General features: G+C 41.8%; 3 protein-coding genes across 6 annotated transcripts; 1 reads left to right on the top strand and 2 right to left on the bottom strand.

The window, feature by feature from the left end:
* Positions 1-208: 208 nt before the first annotated feature.
* On the top strand, positions 209-3134 carry LOC5514915 (slit homolog 1 protein). 2 transcript variants are annotated; one of them, XM_032384523.2, is made up of 6 exons: positions 226-578; positions 663-734; positions 893-964; positions 1083-1282; positions 2497-2613; positions 2676-3134. In XM_032384523.2, the coding sequence occupies exons 1-6, from the start codon at positions 334-336 to the stop codon at positions 2933-2935; spliced, it is 966 nt and encodes a 321-aa protein (XP_032240414.1). In that variant the 5' UTR covers positions 226-333; the 3' UTR covers positions 2936-3134. The 2 variants fall into 2 exon arrangements, with proteins under 2 accessions (XP_048585857.1, XP_032240414.1); XM_048729900.1 differs by lacking the exons at positions 2497-2613; positions 2676-3134 and having other exon boundaries at positions 209-578; positions 1083-2489.
* A 2566-nt stretch (positions 3135-5700) lies between these two features.
* LOC5514957 (probable ATP-dependent RNA helicase DDX49) lies at positions 5701-8089 on the bottom strand. Its single transcript, XM_001635024.3, has 3 exons — positions 7803-8089; positions 7083-7469; positions 5701-6763 (listed from the first exon to the last, which is right to left on the bottom strand). The coding sequence occupies exons 1-3, from the start codon at positions 8054-8056 to the stop codon at positions 6094-6096; spliced, it is 1311 nt and encodes a 436-aa protein (XP_001635074.1). The 5' UTR covers positions 8057-8089; the 3' UTR covers positions 5701-6093.
* Positions 8090-12402: 4313 nt separating this feature from the next.
* Positions 12403-24920, bottom strand: LOC5514956 (kinesin light chain). 3 transcript variants are annotated; one of them, XM_032384517.2, is made up of 12 exons: positions 24399-24919; positions 23263-23478; positions 22931-22942; positions 21889-21958; positions 21287-21396; positions 20837-20955; positions 17394-17481; positions 16587-16772; positions 15605-15694; positions 15431-15487; positions 14595-14879; positions 12403-13556 (listed from the first exon to the last, which is right to left on the bottom strand). In XM_032384517.2, the coding sequence occupies exons 1-12, from the start codon at positions 24627-24629 to the stop codon at positions 13143-13145; spliced, it is 1878 nt and encodes a 625-aa protein (XP_032240408.1). In that variant the 5' UTR covers positions 24630-24919; the 3' UTR covers positions 12403-13142. The 3 variants fall into 3 exon arrangements, with proteins under 3 accessions (XP_032240408.1, XP_032240409.1, XP_001635072.2); XM_032384518.2 differs by having other exon boundaries at positions 14634-14879; XM_001635022.3 differs by lacking the exon at positions 22931-22942 and having other exon boundaries at positions 24399-24920.
* Positions 24921-25939: the final 1019 nt, after the last annotated feature.

Genomic DNA, 25939 nt, shown 5'->3' with positions numbered 1-25939 from the left:
AGCGATGCAACGCGCCTACGACAAGGTCGGTGCTCATAGTGCGCGCAACCTTTTCAATTGGTGCATATACCACCGGAACGGATGCCCTCTAGAAAATCCAGTACCTCATCAGTCATCAAGGCTTGCCTACCAGGGTCTTTATCTCAAGGACTCAGCTGACCGAGAGGACTATGCGCCGTGGATAAACTTAATCTGTCTAGGGAAGTCACAAATTCATACAGCCCATCATGGAATGGAGAAGCAGTTAATTTTTCCATAAACCTTGCGCAAGAGGCAGTTGCTTGTCCTGATTGCGGGCTCATTACATGCGCCCCTTTATGATGCAATAAAAGCATGCGCGCGCCTCTAGCATACGATCATGCGGAGTTGACGATGTGCCATGCGCTAACACTATCCTTAGCTGTCTTTCTGTTGTCTTGCCACCTAGCAAGAGCGTCCCCAGAGAGTGTTTATGATGATGGTCTTTTAGACACTGATATCCCAGAAGCCTGTTCATGGGATGCCGTACAGTACGCTCTTGACTGTACAGACGCAGGTCTTTATCGTGTTCCCGTATGTAAAGAGCCTGTAAAGCGACTGTAAGTTTACGCATCCCCTTGGAAACGCGCTTTAGAAAAGTGTGATAGGAATTGATAATAGCGAGAGCTTGTGATTTTTTGCAGATACCTCGCGCGTAACAGAATATCAAGCATAAACCAGTTTGATATAAAAGCTTACATCGACTTACAATATCTGTAAGTATGATACTGGCGTAGCCTGGATTTTTAACAGGAGGGGGCCCATAAGGCCAAGGCATTTTCTCCTGTGTTGTGCTACTTGATATGATTGCACAATATACTTACTTGAAAAATCTACCAAGCTGGAGAGCATTACCATGATTTTTTTATCCTAGTGATCTGTCCGGAAATAACCTAACGATTATTAGCGAGCATCTCTTCTCCAAAAACAAACTTCTTCGCCAACTGTAAGTATTCAAACGTTTTGTTGAAACGTATAAACTTTTAATCTTGAAAGATGAAAATTGTTTAGAGCGGGTGCTTATGATTCAAGTTGTTGATTCACATATTGTTCTTGGTTTCTAGCAAACTAGGCAACAATCCGCTGCACTGTAACTGTACGAATGAGTGGTTACGTAAGGAAGCTGTCATCTTAAACACAGCCGACAGAGAAAAGGGAAGCCCACATCATACTCGCATCCGGGACCTCGAGAACCTCACTTGCACCTCCCCTGAAAGCTACAGCCATCGACCGCTGACTAGTCTGGCCAGCGCTCTTGGATGCGGTAATTTTTGTACTTTTTTTATACGCAAAATAGACTTCACTTCACTTACTTTATTTATTGCACAACCTATTTTTACAAACATACAAGTGCGTAGCGCATGTTTACATCTAAAGCCCAGCGTAGAAGGCCTCTGGGCAGCCTCTCGTGTCAATGACGGACTGTGGAAGGTGGTTCCACAGTCTCAGGGCACGGGGCAAGAGCTATATTTGTATGTGTCAGTCCTGGCGTGTGGGATGGCGGAGAACTCGGTGTGTTGTGTGCGGGGCAGGGCGCGAGATGGTTTTCTGAGATCTGCCAAAGGTAACACAGAGTCATTATTCAGGCCACTGTTTAGAAGCATCAATGTGGAGGTGCGCCTGCGGTCTTGGAGTGGCTGCCAACCCAATACGGAGAGTTGGCGTGTCATTGTGCTATTGTGCTCAAAAGAGTAGTAATCTGACGTGAAAAAGCGTGCTGCGCGCCTCTGGTAGTGTTCAATCTCCACAATGATTTTGCTTGTGTGCGGATCCCAGATGGTACTTGCGTATTCTAACAGCGGCCTAACGAGACCGACGAGATACTTTATTTCCTCAACAAAGTCCAGGCCCACCCCTTCCAGATAGTACAGGCGGTTGATGTTGTTCCTGGTCTTCCTTGAGATGCGGATCATGTTACACTTGTGTAGTTGCTTTGGAAACTCATGGAACACTTCCACTAAGAGACTATGGTCTCTTGCTTCCACTCATGACCACTTCCACTTCATATTTATTTGTTCGTTTGTTTGTTTGCTTGCTTGTTTGTTTGCTTGTTTGTTTTTTTTTGTTTGCTTGTTTTTAAAATTAACATCTAAATTTACACTGTAAATATTCTTTGAAAAGTAATTTTTTTGCTTGGTCTTTAAACGACCTAGGCGATCTAGAAGTGATCATCCGTGCAGGCAAATTATTTTTCTGGTTAAAATTTACAATACTTGTGAGGCCTGTGGTCTACACCAAAGAGGGGCTGAAACGAGCGTGCGCGCTTGTTTTTCCCGCCAAAAGCAAGTAAAAAACAGAACAACACAAAAAGCAACATTTCGTAAAATTGTATTTATACTTCATAGCATTCCTCTCGTTGAGGCTCGTTTGAGCCTCTCTATGGTGTAAAACCACAGGCCTCCCAAATATTGTATTTCTAACCGCGAAAAGCACGTGACTCACGATAGGGTGCACGTGATCTTCTTCTTGTTACTACAGACTCGAGCCTGTGCTACAGAGATCAGTGCGACATAAACGCCGTCTGCACTATGAAACACGACCAGTACGCATGCGTCTGCAATCCTGGTTACCGTGGCAACGGTCATTTGTGCTCAGGTTAGTATGTGCTATTGGTGCTAAAGAACTTGGGCCTTCAGACTGATATAATTTATTTTCAGATATTGACGAATGCGGAGAAAACGTTCACGCATGCTCGCCAAACGCCACTTGCACAAATACCGTCGGCTCATTTTCCTGCAGCTGCCAGTCTGGTTTCCATGGTGATGGATTCAAATGTGTGGTCGATAGAACGCGCTCAACCCTGCAAAGGATTGTGGATCAACTGAGTAACCGGGAGCGGATTAAGGAAATTGTCGGAATCACGAGTGGATTTGTTGTTGTCATTTGTCTGATTGTCATATTTTTCCTATCAATCTGATGAAGCATAAAGCATGTTGCATTCTTTTTAAAGTAGAAAACAGCATCATTAGCTCCTTTCCAACAGAAATCTTGTTAAAATACTGTTTTCTATACCAACAATCCGAAAAGTTAGAGAAGGGGGGGGGGGGCTTTGACATGAATCGAATTTCGTAAATTCATTGATGGAAGTAGTTAATAAAACCAAAACTGCAAAAAAATGAAAATAGTAGAGGCCACACATAATGATTTTCAACGGAAAGTCATAAAAATGCAGGCAGAAGGCGCATCACATTAATGTATCTATTTTGTAGGGGGTCTAGGGTGTTCTTCCCAGAAAAATTTCCGAGCCTCTAATATAAAATCGTAGGAAGAAACCACTGGACAGCTTTTATCTGTTGGTGTGCGTCGGACCTTGTGGTCTGGGTCGACAGTTGATTAATTAATAAAACCTTATGTTTTTTAGAACGATATTTCGGCAGGCCAATACCTGCCTTCTTCAGGTTATAAATGAGTCACAATGGCATGTTACAGCTAGTATATGTACAAAGTTCATTGATGATTAACTAACAAAAGGTAAAAATAGTAATTCAGTAAGGAGTAACTTATGGAAGATGCTAAATAGGGTGGTGTGGATTACTAAACAGCTAAACGGTTTCTTCACGCCGGTTGAGGCGACCGGGTTCAAGAGTGCCAACGCGAGCTATCAGTGTGGCTTCTCTTGCTTTGCGGATAGAGTCGCGGTTATTTCTTATTTTTTCAATAGGTATGAGCCCTACTGGTAATTTCCTTATAATTCTTGAAACTATTAGGGGGCACGTGCCTTCAGTGCCCCACCCCCTGCTACGGCCCTGAGAAGTTACGAGAGTAAGGGGGTTACGAGGGTACAGAAGATACGAGACAAGTGTGCGGGAGCGCTTTTGTAGGGCGACAATGATCAACCGTCACAGTCTTGGTGCATGTCGGATATTCACGTGCTAATGAATGAAAAGCGTTTCGGTACACTTCGCGTATCATATGTAAAGTACCTACCGCGGCTTGGAGTTTTTTTACTTCTGGATTTACTGCGCATGTCCAAACAAAATAGCGACCGGTCCCCCCCCGATCCACTTGTTCCAGGGCCAAGTACCTTTGTGCCAGAGGCAAATGACGGGGCTACCACAGGTATCCCGAAGCGAGGCCGACCGCATTGTATATCCTTCCCGTGATCCTATGCATAATCCTTCCCAGGATGCATTCCGAGCAGGACGTGACCGTTGTGTTACCAAAGACGCCTGGGCACGAGGCAGGCTCATCATCAGATAACATGGGAAGCACTGAAGATAGGCTCTCCTCCTTTCCTTGCGAGACCGTACCCCTAGAAAAGCTAGAGATATCGACTTCCATGTGTTCAGCATTCTATAGTACACTTGTACGATTCATGTCCAATGTTTTGCACTCGCCGAAGCTGCTAAAATGCTGGGGGGTATCCCTCGGGTTGTGGAGCCCTCGACGTCAATATCGGGCTTTACTTATTCTGGTTGTGATCTTGGTTGACGCATATTTCCTATTGCAAGCAATTACGTACGCTTTTATCTGCCCGCTTACGAACACTCCGCTAAATATGTGGTTCTGCTACAACCAAACAGAACGGAGGAATACGAGCGAAGGCGTAACGCTTCCAAGTCGGGTAATCAATATCCAAGATAATGGCTTATTGGACTTCGTCTTGAAGATCGCACAACTTGGTTCTCATTTGGCGTTTTTCTGTACTACCTGGGCCCTCGCAAAAAAGCAAGGGGCAATGCATCAAGAGAAAGCTTTGACATTAGTCAAGAGATCTGATCGGTTGAGCTTAAACTGCCATATATTGTTGTTTGGTTTTGCATTGTTAGTGTGCATAATATTGTTTATGGCAGATATCCAAGGTAATTACTCATTGGTCCTGGTACTTGCCAATGTTCTTTATCCCATTCCACTCTGGACCAGTCTTGTATCATGCTGGCTATTTGGCACGATCACCTTGGCACTCCAACACCGAGTAGACCAATGCCAAACAGAGATTCAATCCATGATAGATTGTACCCTTGATGATGCAATCAGAATGCACAAGAAACTCCACTTTCTAATTATCAACACATCTACAGCATTCAAACTATGGTTCATTATTCACTGGATTGCATATGCAATCACCACCGTGTTCTGGTGTGCCAACATAGCTTATTACTTTAATATAGTTTTCACAAGTTGGCAATCTACATTTGCTGGCCTTGTGTCTTTGACGATATATTTGTATGTGTTTGTTTACCCTTGCTACCGTGCAGCTAGCTTGACAAGAAGGTGTCAGCAATTCCTCTCAGATCTGAATCTGACAACAGCAGAGGACTGGCCAATGTCACACCCATTTCACAACAGGAAGAAACTCTGTATGTTTCTACAGTACGCAGTGCATGCGGACACAGGTTACCGAGTGAGTGGTGTCACTCTTGGTTCAATGTATGTGTTCCTCTCGGCACTACTGGGTCTACTAAGTGTTGGATTAAAGCTCATTTGAATGGTGAAAAGCTAAGAATCATTTTGTAAAGGGCCCTCCTCATTGTCTGACAATATCTATCAAAATAAATGGTTGATTGATAATTGAAAAGTCATATTTTATAACCATCTAAACAGGTATATCTGTTTAGATGGTTACAATCATACTGTCTTACTGCCAAACCAACCAAGATATTCCCTTTTAGGCTGTTCTTTCTTTTTTGGCTCTTTAATTTGAGAAACTATGATAACTACAAATCCTGTGCACTGCAGGGCTAATTAACACCACAATTTTATTTTTTTATTGCAATACCACTGTTTGAAAAGCTTGAAAATCTTGCATTTTGCAGTGTTTTGAAATACCACATGTTTTTTGCTCTCTTTTACTGCAATATCGTCCCAAAAAAGGCCAATACCCCAAACCCATCCCCTCATGCCATATTTCTAACACCCCATACACCACAGCACTAAAGGAACCCAGATTTAAGTCTTATGGCAACTACATGCAATAGTTGTTCAAACAAGTACAAATAAGTTAATAACATTAAGTTATTTAACTTAAATATTATCTCTGCTAATAACCTTTCTCACTCAGGCAAACATTACTTCAGATCTGGAAGCTACCACATGCATGTCAACTGGCTATATGCACTTATAATCTTATTCATGCTAAGAACTAACTTTCTTTCTTCTTTTCTTGTGACCTGAACTTTCAGGCTCCTTTCCTTCCAAAATATTCTTCTTTCTTTTGTTCACTTTCCTTTTTTCCAGGATGTCACTATCTCTGACCCTCAACTCTGCCTCCCTTCTTGCTACTAGTACAGCTTTCAGTAATGTCAGCACTTCCTTTTCAGATGTTGTATACTCGGTCAATTTAGTATTGATTTTCTCTTCAATTTTCTTGACCCGATCAATATCATATTGGGTTACCATGGAAATGGCCATACCCCCCCTACCCGCCCTTGCGGTCCGACCAACACGATGAATGTAATCCTTAGGGTCTGCTGGTATGTTACTGTTGACAACAAGCTCCACCTGGGGAATATCTAATCCTCTACTAGCGACATCTGTAGCCACTAGTATCTTGATTGTCCCAGACTTGAATCTAGCGAGAGCTGCAAGACGCTCGCCTTGAGAAAGGAGAGAATGAAGGCCAACACATGTGAGCCCGAGCTTATGGAACATAGATACAAGGACTTGGCAGTTCTTGCAGGTGTGTGTGAACACAATAACAGATTGATTGTCATCGTTCTCCCTCAATAGGTGAACAAGGTAGCAGTCTCTTACGTGGGCAGGAGTCAGGAGGTATCTTTGGTCGAGTTCAGCTACTGTGGCAATACTGAAAACAAAAAGAAAAATCAATCAATCATGAAATCATTTGGCAACTGCGGTAATACTGAAAACAAAGGAGGGGAAATAAATCACCATGAAATCAATAAATGCATCAGAGATACATCTTAGCTAAAATTCAATAAAAAACCCTGTGTAACAATGACCTAAATATTCTTAAATTAAACAAGAATATATACCAAATAAGGGGAAAAAACAGACCAAGATCTTCTAATGTTTTTATTTGTATAGAGCTTCTTCACAGCAGTTTTTACATATTTTGGGAGATCTTGTCAATATAACAAAAAAGGTTTTCTTTAAAAACTTACTCAGATTGGACTTCGTAGGAGAATGGCTGTGAGCCAGACATCTTCTGTAATTCCCCCATGGTATCTGTTAGGGTAGCACTAAACAGCAAAGTCTGACGTTTTTCTGGCACTGCATCAAAAATCACTTTGAGGTCATCACCAAAGGAAGGATCAAGGAGCCTGTCAGCCTCATCAAGAACTAAGAACTGGATCTTTTTCAAGTTCAGGGTGTCTGTACTTTTTATATGGTCAGCCAGTCGTCCAGGGGTTGCTATGACTACATGAGGTTTATTTGCAAGGGATAGTGCTTGCTTCATCATGTCCAAGCCGCCAACTATAACAGCCTCCTTAAGGCCAATGGGCCGGCCTAGAACTTTGAACTGATCGGCAATTTGGAATGCAAGTTCCCTGAAATAAAGAACAAATGTATTAATCCCCTTACCAAAAGTATATGGGAAAAAAGTACTGAAACAACATTTGGTGTGATGTTATTTACACAGGAACATGGAATTCTAGTATTTTGGCCTTGTTTCTCGTATAAATACCTTTCCTTACCTACCGTAGTACGTAGGTGCTACGTACTTTCTCATTCCTGATTCTACTCCATAGAATCCATCTCCTAAGATAACCATAACTTACAAGATAATGCGATCTGGTTATATTCTATGTGGTACCAAGGTAAAATATCGGCTATTATTTAGATACTTATAACCTTATAACAGGTATTTCTCAGGCTTTTACCTAGTTGGAGTAAGGACAACAGCGAAAATACCATAAGGGTCATCACACAACTTCTGAAGAATCGGTAGAGCGAACGCAGCAGTCTTGCCACTGCCTGTCTTGGCGCAACCGATACAATCCCGACCTTGTAGTATAGGGGGCACACAGTTTAGTTGAATTTCTGTTGGCTTTTTTATTCCCATAGCCACACACTGAGACACAAGCCATTTGTTTAGTCCCAGTCCTGCGAATGAACATGTGGTTCCATCCGCCATCTTTGTTGTGCAAGGTTGCCGGCGCGAATTGCACCATGGGTACTTGTTAGCAGGGGGACACGGCGGCAGTTTATTGTAAAAAGTTATTAGCCTCTGTATCAATATGAATTGTTTGTGGTGACAAAACAACCCTTGTGAAATAGCAAAATTCAAGATGTATCCGTTTCGGTTGTGTTTTCTATCCTGCCTCGACGCCATTTTATCTCGAAAAAGAAGTTTATAAGACTCAAAGCACGGGTCATTAGCATAATATTTCCATGACTTGAATAAAAAATATTTCGATTGTATTCTTTTTTTTTCTAGGGAGTGTCTTTTCCTGTTGAGTAACACTGATGTGTTACGTGGTCATGGAGAGCGGACACTGTCCTGTTCTAGGCTCTCTAATTTTTGCTTTTTTAGCGTTTATTGAGCTCATTTCATACATCAACTGTTTATTAGTCGTAGATTCTCGTAAATGCTACATGCTTTTGGTAAAGCAAGCTTTGGTACCAATATGTAAATCGAAATCAGTCCTTTTTTATCTTCACTTTGTCAAAGTCAATGAAAATGTTCTTGTCCATAATACTACGCTTTTTAAAGTTTTAAATCGTAATTGGTTTTGCCCCCCCCCCTCCCCCCCCCCCACTGGATGGAATGAACAAAGCTACTCAGGGTAAAAAGTGTGGCAACAAATGAGGGTAACTGATTTTAACCTACCTCTAAGGGAGCATTCTAAACGTACGCTAAACTATCACTCTTTTTTTATAGCAAACAGCCAATATTTCTATCCTTTTGTTTAAAATCATCCAGTAGTTTTCCTTATTTATTTAGCTATTTCGCATTGTATTTTGGACATCCAATCACTTGATGGTATTTTCGATCCTATTCATATCAACACATGAAAACGCTAGACATTTTTTTCCATTGTTCAACTCGAACAGATTCCATCAACATGGCTTATTACCCTAGACACTGCGTCGACAGGTCGATGCTATGCGACCATGCGAAGTGGCTCTAAAGTGTGACTGTTGTGGGTTTTGGTTTCACCGCCAAGGCAAAACTGAAATTTCTCGTGACTTGATCAAGTTATTCTACACATCTTCAGATGAGTCGTTGAGCCATTTCGCCCGTACCATTTAGCTCGTAACATTGAGCCATTCCGCCCGTACCATTGAGCCATTTCGCCCGTACCATTGAGCCATTTCGCCCGTACCATTGAGCCATTTTGCCCGTACCATTGAGCCATTTTGCCCGTACCATTGAGCCATTTTGCCCGTACCATTGAGCCATTCCGCCCGTACCATTGAGCCATTTCGCCCGTACCATTGAGCCATTTCGCCCGTACCATTGAGCCATTTTGCCCGTACCATTGAGCCATTCCGCCCGTACCATTGAGCCACTTCGCCCGTACCATTGAGCCATTTTGCCCGTACCATTGAGCCATTTTGCCCGTACCATTGAGCCATTTTGCCCGTACCATTGAGCCACTTCGCCCGTACCATTGAGCCATTTCGCCCGTACTAATGAGCCATTTCGCCCGTACCATTGAGCCATTTCGCCCGTACCATTGAGCCATTTCGCCCGTACTAATGAGCCATTTCGCCCGTACCATTGAGCCATTTCGCCCGTACCATTGAGCTATTTCGCCTGTACTAATGAGCCATTTCGCCCGTACCATTGAGCCATTTCGCCCGTATCATTGAGCCATTTCGCCCGTACCATTGAGCCATTTTGCCCGTACCATTGAGCCATTTTGCCCGTACCATTGAGCCACTTCGCCCGTACCATTGAGCCATTTTGCCCGTACTAATGAGCCATCTCGCCCGTACCATTGAGCCATTTCGCCCGTATCATTGAGCCATTTCGCCCGTACCATTGAGCCATTTTGCCCGTACCATTGAGCCATTTTGCCCGTACCATTGAGCCACTTCGCCCGTACCATTGAGCCATTTTGCCCGTACCATTGAGCCATTTCGCCCGTACTAATGAACCATTTCGCCAGTACCATTGAGCCATTTCGCCCGTACCATTGAGCCATTTTGCCCGTACCATTGAGCCATTTTGCCCGTACCATTGAGCCACTTCGCCCGTACCATTGAGCCATTTCGCCCGTACTAATGAGCCATTTCGCCCGTACCGTTGAGCCATTTCGCCCGTACCATTGAGCCATTTCGCCCGTACTAATGAGCCATTTCGCCCGTACCATTGAGCCATTTCGCCCGTATCATTGAGCCATTTCGCCCGTACCATTGAGTCATTTTGCCCGTACCATTGAGCCATTTCGCCCGTACTAATGAGCCATTTCGCCCGTACCATTGAGCCATTTTGCCCGTACCATTGAGCCATTTTGCCCGTACCATTGAGCCACTTCGCCCGTACCATTGAGCCATTTCGCTCGTACTAATGAGCCATTTCGCCCGTACCATTGAGCCATTTCGCCCGTACCATGGAGCCATTTCGCCCGTACCATTGAACCATTTCGCCCGTACCATTGAGCCATTTCGCCCGTACCATTGAGCCATTTCGCCCGTACCATTGAGCCATTTTGCCCGTACCATTGAGCCATTCCGCCCGTACCATTGAGCCACTTCGCCCGTACCATTGAGCCATTTTGCCCGTACCATTGAGCCATTTCGCCCGTACCATTGAGCCATTTTGCCCGTACCATTGAGCCATTTTGCCCGTACCATTGAGCCATTTTGCCCGTACCATTGAGCCATTCCGCCCGTACCATTGAGCCACTTCGCCCGTACCATTGAGCCATTTCGCCCGTACCATTGAGCCATTTTGCCCGTACCATTGAGCCATTTCGCCCGTACTAATGAGCCATTTCGCCAGTACCATTGAGCCATTTCGCCCGTACCATTGAGCCATTTTGCCCGTACCATTGAGCCATTTTGCCCGTACCATTGAGCCACTTCGCCCGTACCATTGAGCCATTTCGCCCGTACTAATGAGCCATTTCGCCCGTACCATTGAGCCATTTCGCCCGTACCATTGAGCTATTTCGCCTGTACTAATGAGCCATTTCGCCCGTACCATTGAGCCACTTCGCCCGTATCATTGAGCCATTTCGCCCGTACCATTTAGCTCGTAACATTGAGCCATTCCGCCCGTACCATTGAGCCATTTCGCCCGTACCATTGAGCCATTTCGCCCGTACCATTGAGCCATTTCGCCCGTACCATGGAGCCATTTCGCCCGTACCATTGAGCCATTTCGCCCGTACCATTGAGCCATTTCGCCCGTACCATTGAGCCATTTCGCCCGTACCATTGAGCCATTTTGCCCGTACCATTGAGCCATTCCGCCCGTACCATTGAGCCACTTCGCCCGTACCATTGAGCCATTTTGCCCGTACCATTGAGCCATTTCGCCCGTACCATTGAGCCATTTTGCCCGTACCATTGAGCCATTTTGCCCGTACCATTGAGCCATTCCGCCCGTACCATTGAGCCACTTCGCCCGTACCATTGAGCCATTTCGCCCGTACCATTGAGCCATTTTGCCCGTACCATTGAGCCATTTCGCCCGTACTAATGAGCCATTTCGCCAGTACCATTGAGCCATTTCGCCCGTACCATTGAGCCATTTTGCCCGTACCATTGAGCCATTTTGCCCGTACCATTGAGCCACTTCGCCCGTACCATTGAGCCATTTCGCCCGTACTAATGAGCCATTTCGCCCGTACCATTGAGCCATTTCGCCCGTACCATTGAGCTATTTCGCCTGTACTAATGAGCCATTTCGCCCGTACCATTGAGCCACTTCGCCCGTATCATTGAGCCATTTCGCCCGTACCATTTAGCTCGTAACATTGAGCCATTCCGCCCGTACCATTGAGCCATTTCGCCCGTACCATTGAGCCATTTCGCCCGTACCATTGAGCCGTTTCGCCCGTACCATTGAGCCATTTTGCCCGTACCATTGAGCCACTTCGCCCGTACCATTGAGCCATTTCGCCCGTACTAATGAGCCATTTCTCCCGTACCATTGAGCCATTTCGCCCGTACCATTGAGCCATTTTGCCCGTACCATTGAGCCATTTTGCCCGTACCATTGAGCCACTTCGCCCGTACCATTGAGCCATTTTGCCCGTACCATTGAGCCATTTCGCCCGTACCATTGAGCCATTTCGCCCGTACCATTGAGCCATTCCGCCCGTACCATTGAGCCATTTCGCCCGTACCATTTCGCCCGTACCATTTCGCTCGTAACATTGAGCCCGTACCATTTAGCTCGTAACATTGAGCTTGTAAAAGTCAGCCTCGTTCCCAGGGTCTTCTTGGTAATTTTCCATATTACCCGAAGACCCTGGCGAAGAGGTTATTTAAAAGCTCGTGAGACAAAAAAAAAAGCCGCACGCCTTAATTTTTGCATTTTTTTAATTTCCATCTCTACAATCAACATACCATTATATACTTCCAAATAAACAATACTACTAATACTAATAGTAAGGAATGAAGAGAAAAATGTTGTTTACGTAAAGCCCCCTCCGTGCCACGATGATAAGCCTTTTATTCTAGTCGGTAACAAACCTTTTCAGAGGATATCCCGCCACGTTTATTCTATATCATATAATGTGCTTGTTAAAGTTTTGTTTTCTTTAGTGTTTGCTGCGTTACCTAACTTGATAACACTAAATAATAGCAGAAAAATGATTACGTTTAGACAGGAGAGCGTAAATAATTTATATTCTCTCCTGGGTTTAATCACTGTTAGCTGTTTTTAAACTTTGTTTTTTTAAACCAAGATTTATAACATATTGTAACGAAAGGTGCATTCTTAAGATATATCTGAAGCGGATAATAACTGAGTTACCAGTGGTCCAAATAATTAAAAACCAATGTAAGCGAGATACCTGTGGACCGCAGTGGATAGGATCACGTAAGGATGTGGTCGTCTTTAAATGTTTTTTTTTTTTTTACACGAGTGCATTTAGTTTATAGTCTTTTAAAGTGGTTAGTAATCACCAGAAACAGCTACAACCATAACTCGACAAAGCTTTGAAGCCGACACGCTGAATAATAAATAATCACTTATAATACAATTTCTCTTTTCCTTATGTGCTATCATACATTCACATGTTGTCGTGGGGATCCTGTGGTCACTGCTCGAACCAGCTCCTACCGCGGCTAACGCTCCCAGATCTCTGGCGGTCAGGGATCTCCGAGGAGATCTGGGCCAGCATCGGCGTGCTACGCGAGATCCTCGAGGATGGCGACAGCTTTGCATGATGGGATAGGTTGTCAGCCAGGTTGTCACGTGACGATGACCGCTGAAGCCTTGTTCCGGAGCCGCCCATCTTCTCCATGAGCTTTTGGCCTCGACTACTGAGGGTTCGCTTAAGTCTGGAGAAGGTCTTCTCTCGCTTGCCGTTCTTCTTGTCGTCGCCGTCGTCGAGTCGCGAGCTTGTACTTGTATTTAAGGAGGTATTGGAGGCCGACATACTGTTTGGGTATGATCCGCTCTCCTCCGCTAGTAGTTGCGCTACCTTGCTTTGGCGCACGGCATCGAAAGCCTACGAAACGGGGACCATATGTTAGCGGAGACCGGGGCTCTAAAGGGCGGCTGTCACATCCTGTCACTAGGGCCACTAGGGCCTGTACGTATGTGCCCGAGGACAAGCATTACAAGCTACAGCTAGCCCAGTCTACTTGGGCAATAAGAATAGTGATCTTTACACCTCTGCCACCAACTGAAAGTCACCCGGAGAAAGGAATCGCAACAATAAGACACATTCCTTGAGTGTCACATATTACTCGTGTGAAACCAGACCACGAGTCATACACAAGGTCATATAACACCTCGAATCACGCAAGAGTCACTCAAGAGAATCCATTACAGTTACACCAGAGCAAGAGTCACGCAAGAGAGACCGGGACTCACGCCAGAGCAAGAATAACACGAGAGAGTTTATAGTCACGCCGGAGCAAGAATAACACAAGAGAGTCTATAGTCACGCCAGAGCAAGAGTCACGCAAGAAGAGACCAGAGTCACGCCAGAGCAAGAATCACGCAAGAGTCTCGCAGCAGTTCCACAGTCTTTACATGTAAAGGTTAGTAACGGTCTCGTTGTCAAGGGATTAGAATTCAGTTTAGCTTCGTCAAATAAAAACTTTATAGTTTAGTTGCACGAATTTTAAATTTTGTTATAAGTTACTACGTGAACGAGTAGTGGTAGTGATGGAATCTGAAAAGAAATATTTAACCTTCTTTCTTTTAATACTACATAAGCACCATGAACAGTCCAAATCATAGTTCAACTCACATTCCGTATGAGCCTGAGGTTCAAATCAGAACTAAGAAAATAAATACTTATAAATACACTAATATGTTCTACCTATGGTTTAAGATCAGCACTTGAATTTCTTCGAAGCAAAAAGGGATGAATTTGACATAAATGGATGCATAAATTTCAGTTTTCCATTGCCTTTTTGTTTCTTAATGGTCTTTACATAAAGACGAGAGACATTTGCAAATGGTTCGGCTTTAGTGACGACTTGGTGCCTATGCTGAGCGCCTCATCCCACCCCTAGCCACGTCACGGATCACTCACAGAAGTGTTGGAAAGTGTCGATATGACATTCGCATTTACATTTACACTTTGGCGTGATCTGAGCGCGCAGTCCTCCAGTGTCTCGGCAGCCTCAAATTTGCCCTGGCGCCGGTACAGAGCGCCCAGGTTCCTAAGGGTGGTGGTGACAGTAGGACTATCGACCTTCGCCGCTTTGTGCCATCCGCCATACTCGCCATACGGGGCATTGTCCTTGCCTCGCTTCCCGTCATCCTCTAGGGACTCGCCGGAAGTGCCGAACTCGCGCTCGTGAGCACGCGTTAGAACCTGCAATCACAAGTGGGTATCTACTGTACGATTCACAACTATGTCTGTATTCAGTGCGCCTCGTTTTCATGCATAACGCCTCGCCTTCGTGCCGGCTTCTCTCTTGAAACAAGACAAATCGATACGCCTATCCCTAAGCCGTCCCTACGGCGATCCCTAAGCCGTCCCTACGCCTATCCCTAAGCCGTCCCTACGGCGATCCCTAAGCCATCCCTACGTCCCTACGCCGATCCCTACGTCCATACGCCGATTCCTAAGCCGTCCCTACGTCGATCCCTAAGCCGTCCCTACGCCGATCCCTAAGCCGTCCCTACGTCGATTCCTAAGCCGTCCCTACGTCCCTACGCCGATCCCTAAGCCGTCCCTACGTGTTTTTGAAACGCTACTCGCATAGTACAGTAGCTAAAAAATCGCCTATAAAAATCATTGCGCTTGTAGAATGCTCCTAAAAATTCGTCTTAATATTATTATCCCTGCATCATTGCGCTTGTAGAATACTACTAAACGTTTGTCTTAATATTATTATCCCTGCAAAGAGCCCATGCGTATACCTGTTTGTACAGCGTCTCGGCGGCCTTGTACTTTCCTTGTTTCAGGTACGCTGATGCCTACGGCACAAATCAAAAACATAAACCTCGGATGGTCCTCTCCTTTCAACGAGCCACCACAGGCAACACAATCAACCACCTATCAGTTAAACGCGCCGCCACAGGAAGCCCACTTACCAGGTTATTCTTGGTTTTCGCGACGTTGGGGTCGTCCGGACCAAGCTTGGTCGTGTAAATCTCCAACGCTCTCTGATAGTACTGCTCAACCTGAAGAACACATCCGGTTAGACCAGAACACATTCGGTTAAACCCGAAAATATCTAGATAGTGGCTATTTTAATATGAGAGAGCCCATCTAGCTGTTGTGTGAAAATAATTCCATCTAGTCAGACCAGGTAACATCCGGTTAGACAGGACATCGAAATTGTGTGTAAACAAAAAAAAAGTAAAAAAGTTTATGTATTTATTCAAGTTTTTTTTTAAGTAGATGTTTGGTTTCAAAGGTGCGATCTACACGGCGTGACTGCACTTACACATATCCCGTCATATTTGCCTTGGTTCCGGCAAAGCAGAGCGCTTACACATACGCCGTCATATTTGCCTTGGTTCCGGCAAAGCAGTGCACTTACACATACCCCGTCATATTTGCCTTGGTTCCGGCAAAGCAGTGCACTTACACATATCCCGTCATATTTGCCTTGGTTCCGGCAAAGCAGAGCTTACACATACCTCGTCATATTTGCCTTGGTTCCGGCAAAGCAGAGCGCTTACACATACCTCGTCATATTTGCCTTGGTTCCGGCAAAGCAGTGCACTTACACATATCCCGTCATATTTGCCTTGGTTCCGGCAAAGCAGAGCGCTTACACATACCTCGTCATATTTGCCTTGGTTCCGGCAAAGCAGTGCACTTACACATATCCCGTCATATTTGCCTTGGTTCCGGCAAAGCAGAGCGCTTACACATACCTCGTCATATTTGCCTTGGTTCCGGCAAAGCAGTGCACTTACACATATCCCGTCATATTTGCCTTGGTTCCGGCAAAGCAGAGCTTACACATACCCCGTCATATTTGCCTAAGTTCTGGCAAAGCAGTGCACTTACACATACCCCGTCATATTTGCCTAAGTTCTGGCAAAGCAGTGCACTTACACATACCTCGTCATATTTGCCTTGGTTCTGGCAAAGCAGTGCGAGATTATTAAGCTGCTTCGCCACGTCAGGGTGGTCTTTGCCGAGTACTTTCTCTCGTATTTCAAGGGCTCTCTTGCACAGCGGCTCCGCATCCTTATACTTGCCACGTTTACCATACAGGACAGCGAGGTTGTTCAGCGTGGCAGCCACCTGCACGAACAAGGCGGAGGTGACAATCGATGGGCTATGGGATAGGGGTGGGGTTTGATAGAGGGGGCATGGGATGGGGTGAGGTTTGATAGAGGAGGCATGTGATAGGGGTGGTTATTTTATGGAAAGAGTCAATTATTTTTAAAAATGACCTCAAATATTTAACTAAACTGCAGATACAGTAACATATTTATCAACAATTTTCTTAAAAAAATATAGGTTGAGAAAGCTTCTGTAAAAAAACCCAGCTAACTGTTTACATAATTCGTTCTATAGTTTTGTCAAAACAGAACACTTCGTCGTCGTGGCTGGCGCATAATCACACGTTTTTCTCAGGAAGATAGTAGTAATTTGTGATTTCCTGTCTCCTTCGGTGCGCCAAGATAATAGGATAATACCTTATCCTACATCAGCACATCTTTCAGCTTTAGCGCCAAAAATGATTAGAATTTTTCTTTAATGCAAACGTAACCGTAGTTCGTGGTTTCTGCGCGTATCTAAGAGTTCGCACTTCCAATCGTCAACATCACAGATACAACAAACTCTCTGGCTCTGTAGAGGTTGCTAGTGTGGGTATTGTAGTTATTAAGAGGAGGATGATACCAATTACAAGCATCTTACCGCGGGATGGTCTTCGCCAAGGGTCTTTTCTCGTATTGTAAGAGCGTCGTGTAATAGATTCGCTGCTTCTTTGTACTTGTTCTGGTCCCTGTGGAAGCGAGAAATGTATTCAGGTTTGGAGGGACGAAATAATGCGAACAGTTTTCTAATGTAAGGATTTATACCACAGATTATAGGAATTAAAAAATACAAAGGATAGTATAGGTTTATTGTATTCTAAAAACTGCCAATGTTTTTGTCATTCGCTTTTACAGATTTTACTACCGTTACAACCGAATTTAGCTAAGGCTGATTAGACAGCAAGATCTAGTTGTATGCGACACCTCTAGAAGTCGAGTCGTAAAGTGTAAATCAGCCTACGACTCCGCTAAGATGCTCGACTACGAAAATCGAAGTGTGTAATCCAGGGCTAAGTAATGTCGTAGACAAAAGTCGTGCTGTCTAAATTGGCCTTAAGAGTTTATGATGTATGGTACGATGAGTAGTGAGTTCAAAAACAATACCACTTAATAAAAAATACACGATCCTATTGGGTATTATTCAAACGATTTTACATACTTAACACTACGCGTGTTAGTGTTTGACTTCGTTTATAACCTTTGCGTTCAATGTAAACAAGCTTATTGTTTTAATAGAGATAACGTATTATATCATTGCTTTTTATGTCATGGTCGATTTACCAAGAATAATGATCTCGGCGTTTATTATTTGCCAAGGGATAAGAGAAACTATTAACACAAAAAAACCGTCGTAATAACAAAACACTGATCAGTAACAGATCTACCAACCGACACTTTCAACAAGCAATGGAAAAGAATGAGCAAAAAGAAAGCTGTTTACTTGATAGGATCTAAGGATATGATAGTAGACCTTTGAGGCTTTAATATTCTACTTCAAATATCTCTACTTAAAAGTGTCTTTAATTATAAATAACACCAGGGCATCTCAAAATTTGAACGAAAGTTTAGCAAGCTAGCGAAGCTCCAACTCAACGCGAACCCGGGTTCGAAAAAACTCGATAACAGATAGCTGTGGACGTATCGCATTTCCCAGTAGGTGGGATTACGCTTTCAACCAATAGAAATCCTTGAATAGTTAGCCACAATTCCCAAGGGAATTTTGAGATGAGTTTTTTTAATAATAGCTTTGACCCTCTGACCCAAGAGAAAATAGCTAGACTGTCAAAGCCACTGATAAAACAGGCCATCTTTCAAAATCCTAAAAACATTTGCTTCGATAGAACCATTCTTCAGACAATAGACACATTAATTCTAGCAAAAGTCTCTAGTTTATTTCTCTCATCTGTAAAATTTACAATTTTTCATTTCTCAAACACTATTATTCAACAGTTGTGCATTTTCATTTTATCTTTTCAAGGTAATGATCTTATATGTTCAAAATTCTAGTGTGTTATTTTTAATGAAAAAACTATTATTAAAGTCACTATCATTATTCCATTCCATAAAATATAATAATATACAAACAAGGACCTGTGTAGAAGGGGAATTTGCAAGAAAAATAATTACTATTTCTCAAATTTGTACATCCTTATACAATCATATGGATGTTTGAAATCATATTGAAAAAGTAAACGTTGTTAATTGGTATTCTTGGATAAGAAAAAGAAATACCCAAAGGAAAACAGAAAAGATTAATAAAAGTGCACAAGCTATATGTAGTCAAACGATGAAATCCTAATTCTACGCTGCTGCGAGAGATTTTGCCCCATTTCACTCTCCCTCTAGTACAGAAATAACTGAGCCAGTCTTGAAGCACACTCAAATAAGTTTGATCAACGAAATTCATAACATTTTTCATAACAAAACAACTCTTTCTTCTTCATGTCATTGCTACAATTTTTCATTATCATTTCCCAAATTTCAAGTGAAGTCATTTGCATTCCTTTCTAAACATCACACCATTTGAACTCGTGCTTTGGTTCATCACACTTTTCATTTTTAACTAACAGTAGATGTCTATTAATTTCTGCCAAGTTGGAAAACCTTGCAACTCTAAATAGCAACTTGAGTAACTCTGGCATTCCCAATGCATTCTTGGACATATTTCCCCATTGTCTCTTCCACTGCTTCCATTTTTTCAGTTAATTTATCATGCTGGTTGCATATAATCCCAGAGATTATGGACAAGTCCGTCTCAGACACTGGTCCGGATACACTGTCAAACAGTTCCTTTATATCTGAATCGTCTTGTATAGCATGCCGTATTGGGTACATAAGAAACCTTATAATGTCCCCTAGCACTGATTTAGGGAGGTTAACAGCAGGATGGACTATGTTAAATCTGATGAGAGACAACAATGCCATCTAAAGCATAACAATGCAATGCTAAATGACCTTTGTTAGCCATCTAAAGTATTACAATAAAATTCTATATGATCTTTTTTTAGCCATCTGAAGTATAACAATATAATTATATTATATGATCTTTGTTAGCCATTTAAAGTATAACAATAAAATTCTTTATGATCTTTTTTTAGCCGTTTTAAGTATAACAATATAATACTATATGACCTTTGTTAGCCATCTAAAGTATAACAATACATTGCTATATTATCTTTGTTACACATTTAATTCAGTACTGAAGCTGTGTACCTTTTCTTTGAGACAAACCTAGCCATAAATTACATGACATCTTCAAATTGAGGCAGACCAGAGAAGCATGTTGACTAAGTACTGTATACTCATAAAAAGCTGTTGCGCAACAACAAATTCAGATTTCTAGCCTTATACAAATCACTTAATATGTTGCTTTTTGTTGCTGTTGTGCCACAAAAAGGCTGAGCGCACGCTAGTTCACAACCAAAACAGTCATTTGATATCTAATCGCAAGTCTCCTATTGCCTGCAACTTACAGTAGGACAAGTATAATTTTGCTTGAAACCACAGACCAGCCCTGATTCCTTGCCTGATCACAAAAATCCTGATTTAACAGTGTTAATGATGATTTTCAACAAAACCGGACGTTGTCTTCAAAATTTAATAAAGCATTATTTATTCTATGTACTTTACTCTTGGTAGTTTTCTCATACATTTCCAATTAGTTTCAGCACTGGACAATGAACAACAATTTGAGCAGATGTTTTGTTTTGTATATTCTTTTGAAGGGTACTTGTGGGACTTGTAGTCTATGTAGTTATCTTATCATCATTTATTATTGTTATGTTTTTAAGGGGTTTGTCTACAGGTTGGATAATCTGATATTTAAAAAATAAAAATAAAAATCATTTTATGTCTTATTCAAGTGAATATATCAGACATTTTTAACTTTCTAGTCTGAAAAGGCAAAAGAGTAAGAAATATAGGAGTTTACACAAGAATCTGAATATAGCCCCCATCTTTATGCAATAATAAAGGCCTGTCTGACTGAGATACAGACACGTTTTAAAATACCTTTGCTTGCTAATGAGAGCAATGATTACATACCTGTACACCAGGGCTAGGATATTGAGCATGGTAGCAACATCTGGGTGGTCATGACCTGATGTCTTCTCCAGGTCCTCCAAGGCCTGCTTACATAATGGCACTGCCACTTCATACCGACCCTACAACAAATAGAACATGTTTAACAGAGTTCACACCAAGAACTGTCACTCTGTGTTGGCTCTACAGCAAATACTGTAGAACACATTAAATAGAGTTCACAACAAACACTGTCACTTTGTGTTGGCCCTACAGCAAATAAACAAGTTTGACCAATGACAATAAAAAGTACTGCCATTCAACTGTACATGGGTTTTGGAAAATACAGTACCTTACTATCCATAACCTTAAAACCGAGAGTTTAATCAAAGAGTAATACACAGATCCTTGTTTTTTAAAACCCACAGCATGCCCTCTGTTTTCTGTTGACATTACAAAAAGACATATCCTTACCTGTGAGGCATACTGTATCACCAAGTTATGCAGCGTCCGTAGTCTGGCTGGTATCTCATAAACACCAGATGTACTGGCAGACACATTCGATGTCTGGCTGAGTGTCTCATCTTAACAAAAGATAATGAAAGGTATTAGCCAAGTTGCGATAATTTTAAATATCATTGCTCACAACTGGTTATGATATAGGCCAACTTCTTTTTTGTACTCTCATTAAATCAATGTGTTAAAATGCAAATTTCAAAATAGTCTTCAGTGTGCAGGCCAATGTGCATTAAGAATGATGCTATCAGCTTGCGCTGTTGTGAAGTTTTCTTTATTTTTCATAGCTACTTGGGCAAATAAAAAAAATTTTCTATCAGAAATAAAACATTCTTTTTTTCCTTCATAGAATTTTGAAAAGGCTGGTGTTTGATTTAGGAATTTCAAGCAAATCTACTCCTTAATTCTCTTAAAAAAACACCTTGATTTTTTTTTTACTTATAAAATTCATGCAAGGAGAATTTTATTGAAGCATTTCCTTTGTGGTAGGGGTTTCAGGTGTACTGTACATTCCTAAAATATTATCTAAATGATGGTCAAAAGGGGAAAAAATTTCTCACCATCCACGTCATGATCATCCTCATCTTGCGAGAGTATATCACTGCTGATGTCATTTTCAATACCTTCATCCTGTAACCACAATTTATTATTTATTCAACAAAGTTATTGCTATGGTTCTTTGCAAGTAATAACGGTGCCACAATTTATTATTTATTCAATAAAGTTATTGCTATGGTTCTTTGCAAGTAATAACGGTGCCACAATTTATTATTTATTCAATAAAGTTATTGCTATGGTTCTTTGCAAGTAATAACGGTGCCTCTGCATAAAGAATGAAAGCAAAGCATGTTTAAAAGATGACCCAGTGATGATAAAGTTAACTTAATTTCACATTATATTTCTATAGGCTGCTAAATAATAGCTTAGGGCTGTGAACTGTTGGGTTAAAGATGGGTGGTAGCAATGAAAGCAGTATATAACTATACACATATAACTATATATAAAACTATATATATATAACTATATATATATATAACTATATGAAAGTCATAGGGCTGGAGCTTGGTCAATCAGTTTTTGAGATCAGAATTTTGACATCAGAGGTCTGAGAATCTGAAATTGAAATTCTGAAAATTGGAGATCTGACTCTCAACATGATTTTTTAAGAGAGAACATTCAGCTTTTTGATGATATGCAGTCCACTGGTAGCTAATCAAGAAAAAGTCGAACAAAATATGTGAATATGGAAAGCTCTAAGGAAAAATTCGGATGAAGTCTGAATCTAAAACAGTTTGATGGGGTGGGGGATGAAAACCCCAAGATTTTATTGAATTTTGAGTGACCATTCACCAACCCTATGCATGGCTTGTAGTCCTGTTAAGTACAAATAATACAGCAATGTTCCAAGAATAAACATTGTTAACTGTTAGTAGTCTAGTGCTGTTGATATATGTTATGTTGCGCATAAACAATACAACATTGCTTGGACCAATAATTCTGTGCTTTTATTATCAAAAATTGTGGATATACAGTAAGTGCAGTCTAATGGAAGGCAAGGGTTAAGTTGAGGGTTAAAATGCATGAATACGAATGGATACTTACTTGGTGTCTGTCCTATTATTAGTGTTATCAGCCAAATGAAAGAAAACATAACAGAACAAAAAAAATTAGCAAACACAGGCAAAAAAAAAACAGTCTTAGGTTATTACAACCTCATAAACACAACTATTAACACAATAATATTTTCTTTTTGAAGCAACTTTACCCAGTAAGCATTCACAATTAAATAAAATTTTGAAGTCTACTGCAAAGGCTAAAGTCTTCTGTAGATTTTTATGTGTTTTTTTGACAGCCTATTTTACCCAGACTTGAAAATATAATGGTAGCCATACTTCTCTTCTACCAAGGCAAAATATAAAAAGGAAAAAACTCACATCGTCATATTTCTTGAGAGAATTCATGAACTCCAAGTGTTTTTTCTCCTCCTCAAGCTGCGCCACAGACTGCTCACTCTCCTGTAACTTCTGCTGAGTGACAGACAGCTCCTCGCGCAACCAGGCATTTTCCTGGCAGAGTCTCTTCACCTGGGCACGTAGCTTCTGCTTCTCTGCCTCCACTGTACTCAGATGGCTACATAAAGCCATCAGTACCTAGAGTTTAACATCCCAATAAGTAAATTTTGCTTTGGATGTATAAAAACCTCTAATTGGCGGAAGCTGCCGTCATACAGGAACTTCTGGCCCCAAAATTTCTGTCCATCATTTTATGTGCAAGAGTGAAGCCATATAACAATAGGAAGTGTCCGTGATCCAAAAGTTCTTGTACTGTCCAAGCAAACAAGGTCAACAAGACGTTTCCTTATCAATTTATTGGTTTATGTGTAAATCACAAAGTGTTTATTTCTGAGCAGGCGGTATGAGGATATATGGACCCTTACTAAAAGATCTAGAATCCTCTCACATAGCTTTCTTTCTGATTGTTTTAAAATGGTTTATTGCCCCTTCAAAGCAAACGACAAGTGGCCTTAACATTGATTCATTCTTATTAATTTCATCCCACTTATTATTGTTTAGACAAATATAAAGCACTTAACCATTCCTTAACAATTTTAAAGGAAACTTGTGATGGATTTGATAGACTTTGCTTGTGTTGTTGGAAACGTGTATCAATATGGGGTTTACTTGAATGCTAAGTACCTGTTTTTGTGAATTCCAACTAATCGCAGTAAATTATAAACAACGATACACGTAAGAAGGGAACACTGCTTGAGACGTTTGTTTAGGGGAAAATTAAAGACAATATATTTTTGGGAGAAATTAAGTATGAAGCATTCAACCGAAAATCTAAGAAAGAAGGCTTTAGGAAATAGTTTTGGAGAATCTCGCTAATCTAGTGAGAGTTTTTTTTAATCGAAAAAGGTGGGTCGGCCGCGAGGCGTGATATAAGGTATCACGGTTCAAAAATGTCTTCGAATTTATAATGCGGTGTAAACTAAGCTGTAACTCGCCCATATAAGCATCGGAGCTATCGACAAAAGCACAAAAACTCACTCTAGGATTTCCAAACCTACCTGAGCTTCCCCTAAACCAAGTTCAATCTTGTCAAGCGAATCTTGAACGACACCGGCTTTAGCTTCTTCCAACTCAGATTGGCTCTCTGTTTTCGTGTCTTCGTAAAGAGCGAGTCCATTTAAAATCCCCGAGTGTTCATTTTTTAAGGTTTCTAACCCCCGAACAACGTTTTTTGTGTTGTTTATTATTTCATCTTGAGTCCACTTCCGATTTTCGTCGATCTGGGCCATGATAGAGCGTCCAGTTGATAATTTTCCAACACTAGAACATCGATGGCTTTTGCGGAGACACGGTCTTTCTCGCTTAGATTCTGTAGTTTACTCCCTATACCTCGCGAATTGAACACAGTTCTTTATCACAACAGTATTATGATTTCACAATTAATAGAATATAGTACTGCTTCTTGCCAAAGAAGGTAAATAATATATAGATTGTCGTGTTCAAATAGACGTCTTCTCACACGAGCAAAGCGGACACCGGTGAAATGTCCCACACGACAAACTTAAAACTTACCAGGGGGGGTTCAGGGACGGATTGTCACTTTTATGTAGGAGAACGTTTTCCCGTTATTTATGGAAATTAGTGTTTTTGACGCTGCAACTTTTAGCATGAGGTCAATTAAAAAAGGAGCGAAAGAGAAAATGTAATGGTCCTTAAAGCCATAGCTAGTAGACTAACTATGTTTAAACGGAATATTTTCGCATTTATGTATCTACTCACTACTCCCCCATCGACCGCCCCCCCCCCCCCCCCACAGTAATGCTTATGCGAGTAGCAGCATACAGACCTTAATTTGAATAATATCTTTCGAGCATTCATGAATGTACACAAAAAGGAAGGGGGGGAGTAACCCGAAAAATTGACCTTTTTCCCATGGGGGTGACGGAGGGGCGGAAAATGCAAGAGGGTTTTGTAAATGCGCCAAATTTTAATAGAAGTGTATAGGGCGTTCTTTTCTGCTGGGACTCAATTCCGGAAGCTTTATCAAACAAGCTGCGGAGTTTTTTTTAGGGGCGTGCACACCTAGATCACTACCTGCATTTGGAATACAGTTGAAGCTCTGGTAAGCGACCACCTTGGGAACTGAAAATTGTATTCAATTGTATTCGACTTATCACGAGAGTGAGTTGTTATATTTAATGGCAATTAATTCTACGCTAAGTAGCTCGCTGTGCTCGTTTATATCGACGACTTAAGCTTTTCGTCATGAGAATATCTTCTGCGTCTACGACGATCGCATGGCGTCTTTTGTTAGCCGATTTCTAAAGCGTGCAACAAACAAGTGAATGGCTATTGTAACTGGAAAAAGGATAAATCGTGGAGCTGGCAATGGACTAGAGATTCCTTGCATTTTCTGGAGACAAAGAAACAGCTGAAATTGAATTTATAGAATTCTTTAATAATTGCCTACTGGAAAGGCAGCTTTTGTGAAACATTACAACATTTCCACTTTATATGTGATTTCAGCATGCATTGGATATGATGTTTAACAGGTGTTGACTGATGTTGTAAAGCCAAAAATCATTGTAGTCGCTTACAA

Source organism: Nematostella vectensis, chromosome 7 (genome assembly GCF_932526225.1).
Source record: "Nematostella vectensis chromosome 7, jaNemVect1.1, whole genome shotgun sequence".
Taxonomy (NCBI): Eukaryota; Metazoa; Cnidaria; class Anthozoa; order Actiniaria; family Edwardsiidae; genus Nematostella; species Nematostella vectensis.
This window is presented reverse-complemented; position numbering and strand designations above follow the sequence as displayed.

Coding starts and splice junctions, on each gene's coding strand:
- LOC5514915 (XM_048729900.1), top strand. CDS start 334: ATGCGCGCGCCTCTAGCATACGATCATGCGGAGTTGACGATGTGCCAT. Junction 579..662: donor AAAGAGCCTGTAAAGCGACT/GTAAGTTTACGC, acceptor GATTTTTTGCAG/ATACCTCGCGCGTAACAGAA. Junction 965..1,082: donor AACAAACTTCTTCGCCAACT/GTAAGTATTCAA, acceptor CTTGGTTTCTAG/CAAACTAGGCAACAATCCGC.
- LOC5514957 (XM_001635024.3), bottom strand. CDS start 8,056: ATGGCGGATGGAACCACATGTTCATTCGCAGGACTGGGACTAAACAAA. Junction 7,470..7,802: donor GTTGTCCTTACTCCAACTAG/GTAAAAGCCTGA, acceptor TCTTTATTTCAG/GGAACTTGCATTCCAAATTG. Junction 6,764..7,082: donor TCCTACGAAGTCCAATCTGA/GTAAGTTTTTAA, acceptor TTTTGTTTTCAG/TATTGCCACAGTAGCTGAAC.
- LOC5514956 (XM_032384517.2), bottom strand. CDS start 24,629: ATGGCCCAGATCGACGAAAATCGGAAGTGGACTCAAGATGAAATAATA. Junction 20,956..21,286: donor TGATACAGTATGCCTCACAG/GTAAGGATATGT, acceptor TATTTGTTGTAG/GGTCGGTATGAAGTGGCAGT. Junction 15,488..15,604: donor CGAAAACCAAGAATAACCTG/GTAAGTGGGCTT, acceptor TTTGTGCCGTAG/GCATCAGCGTACCTGAAACA.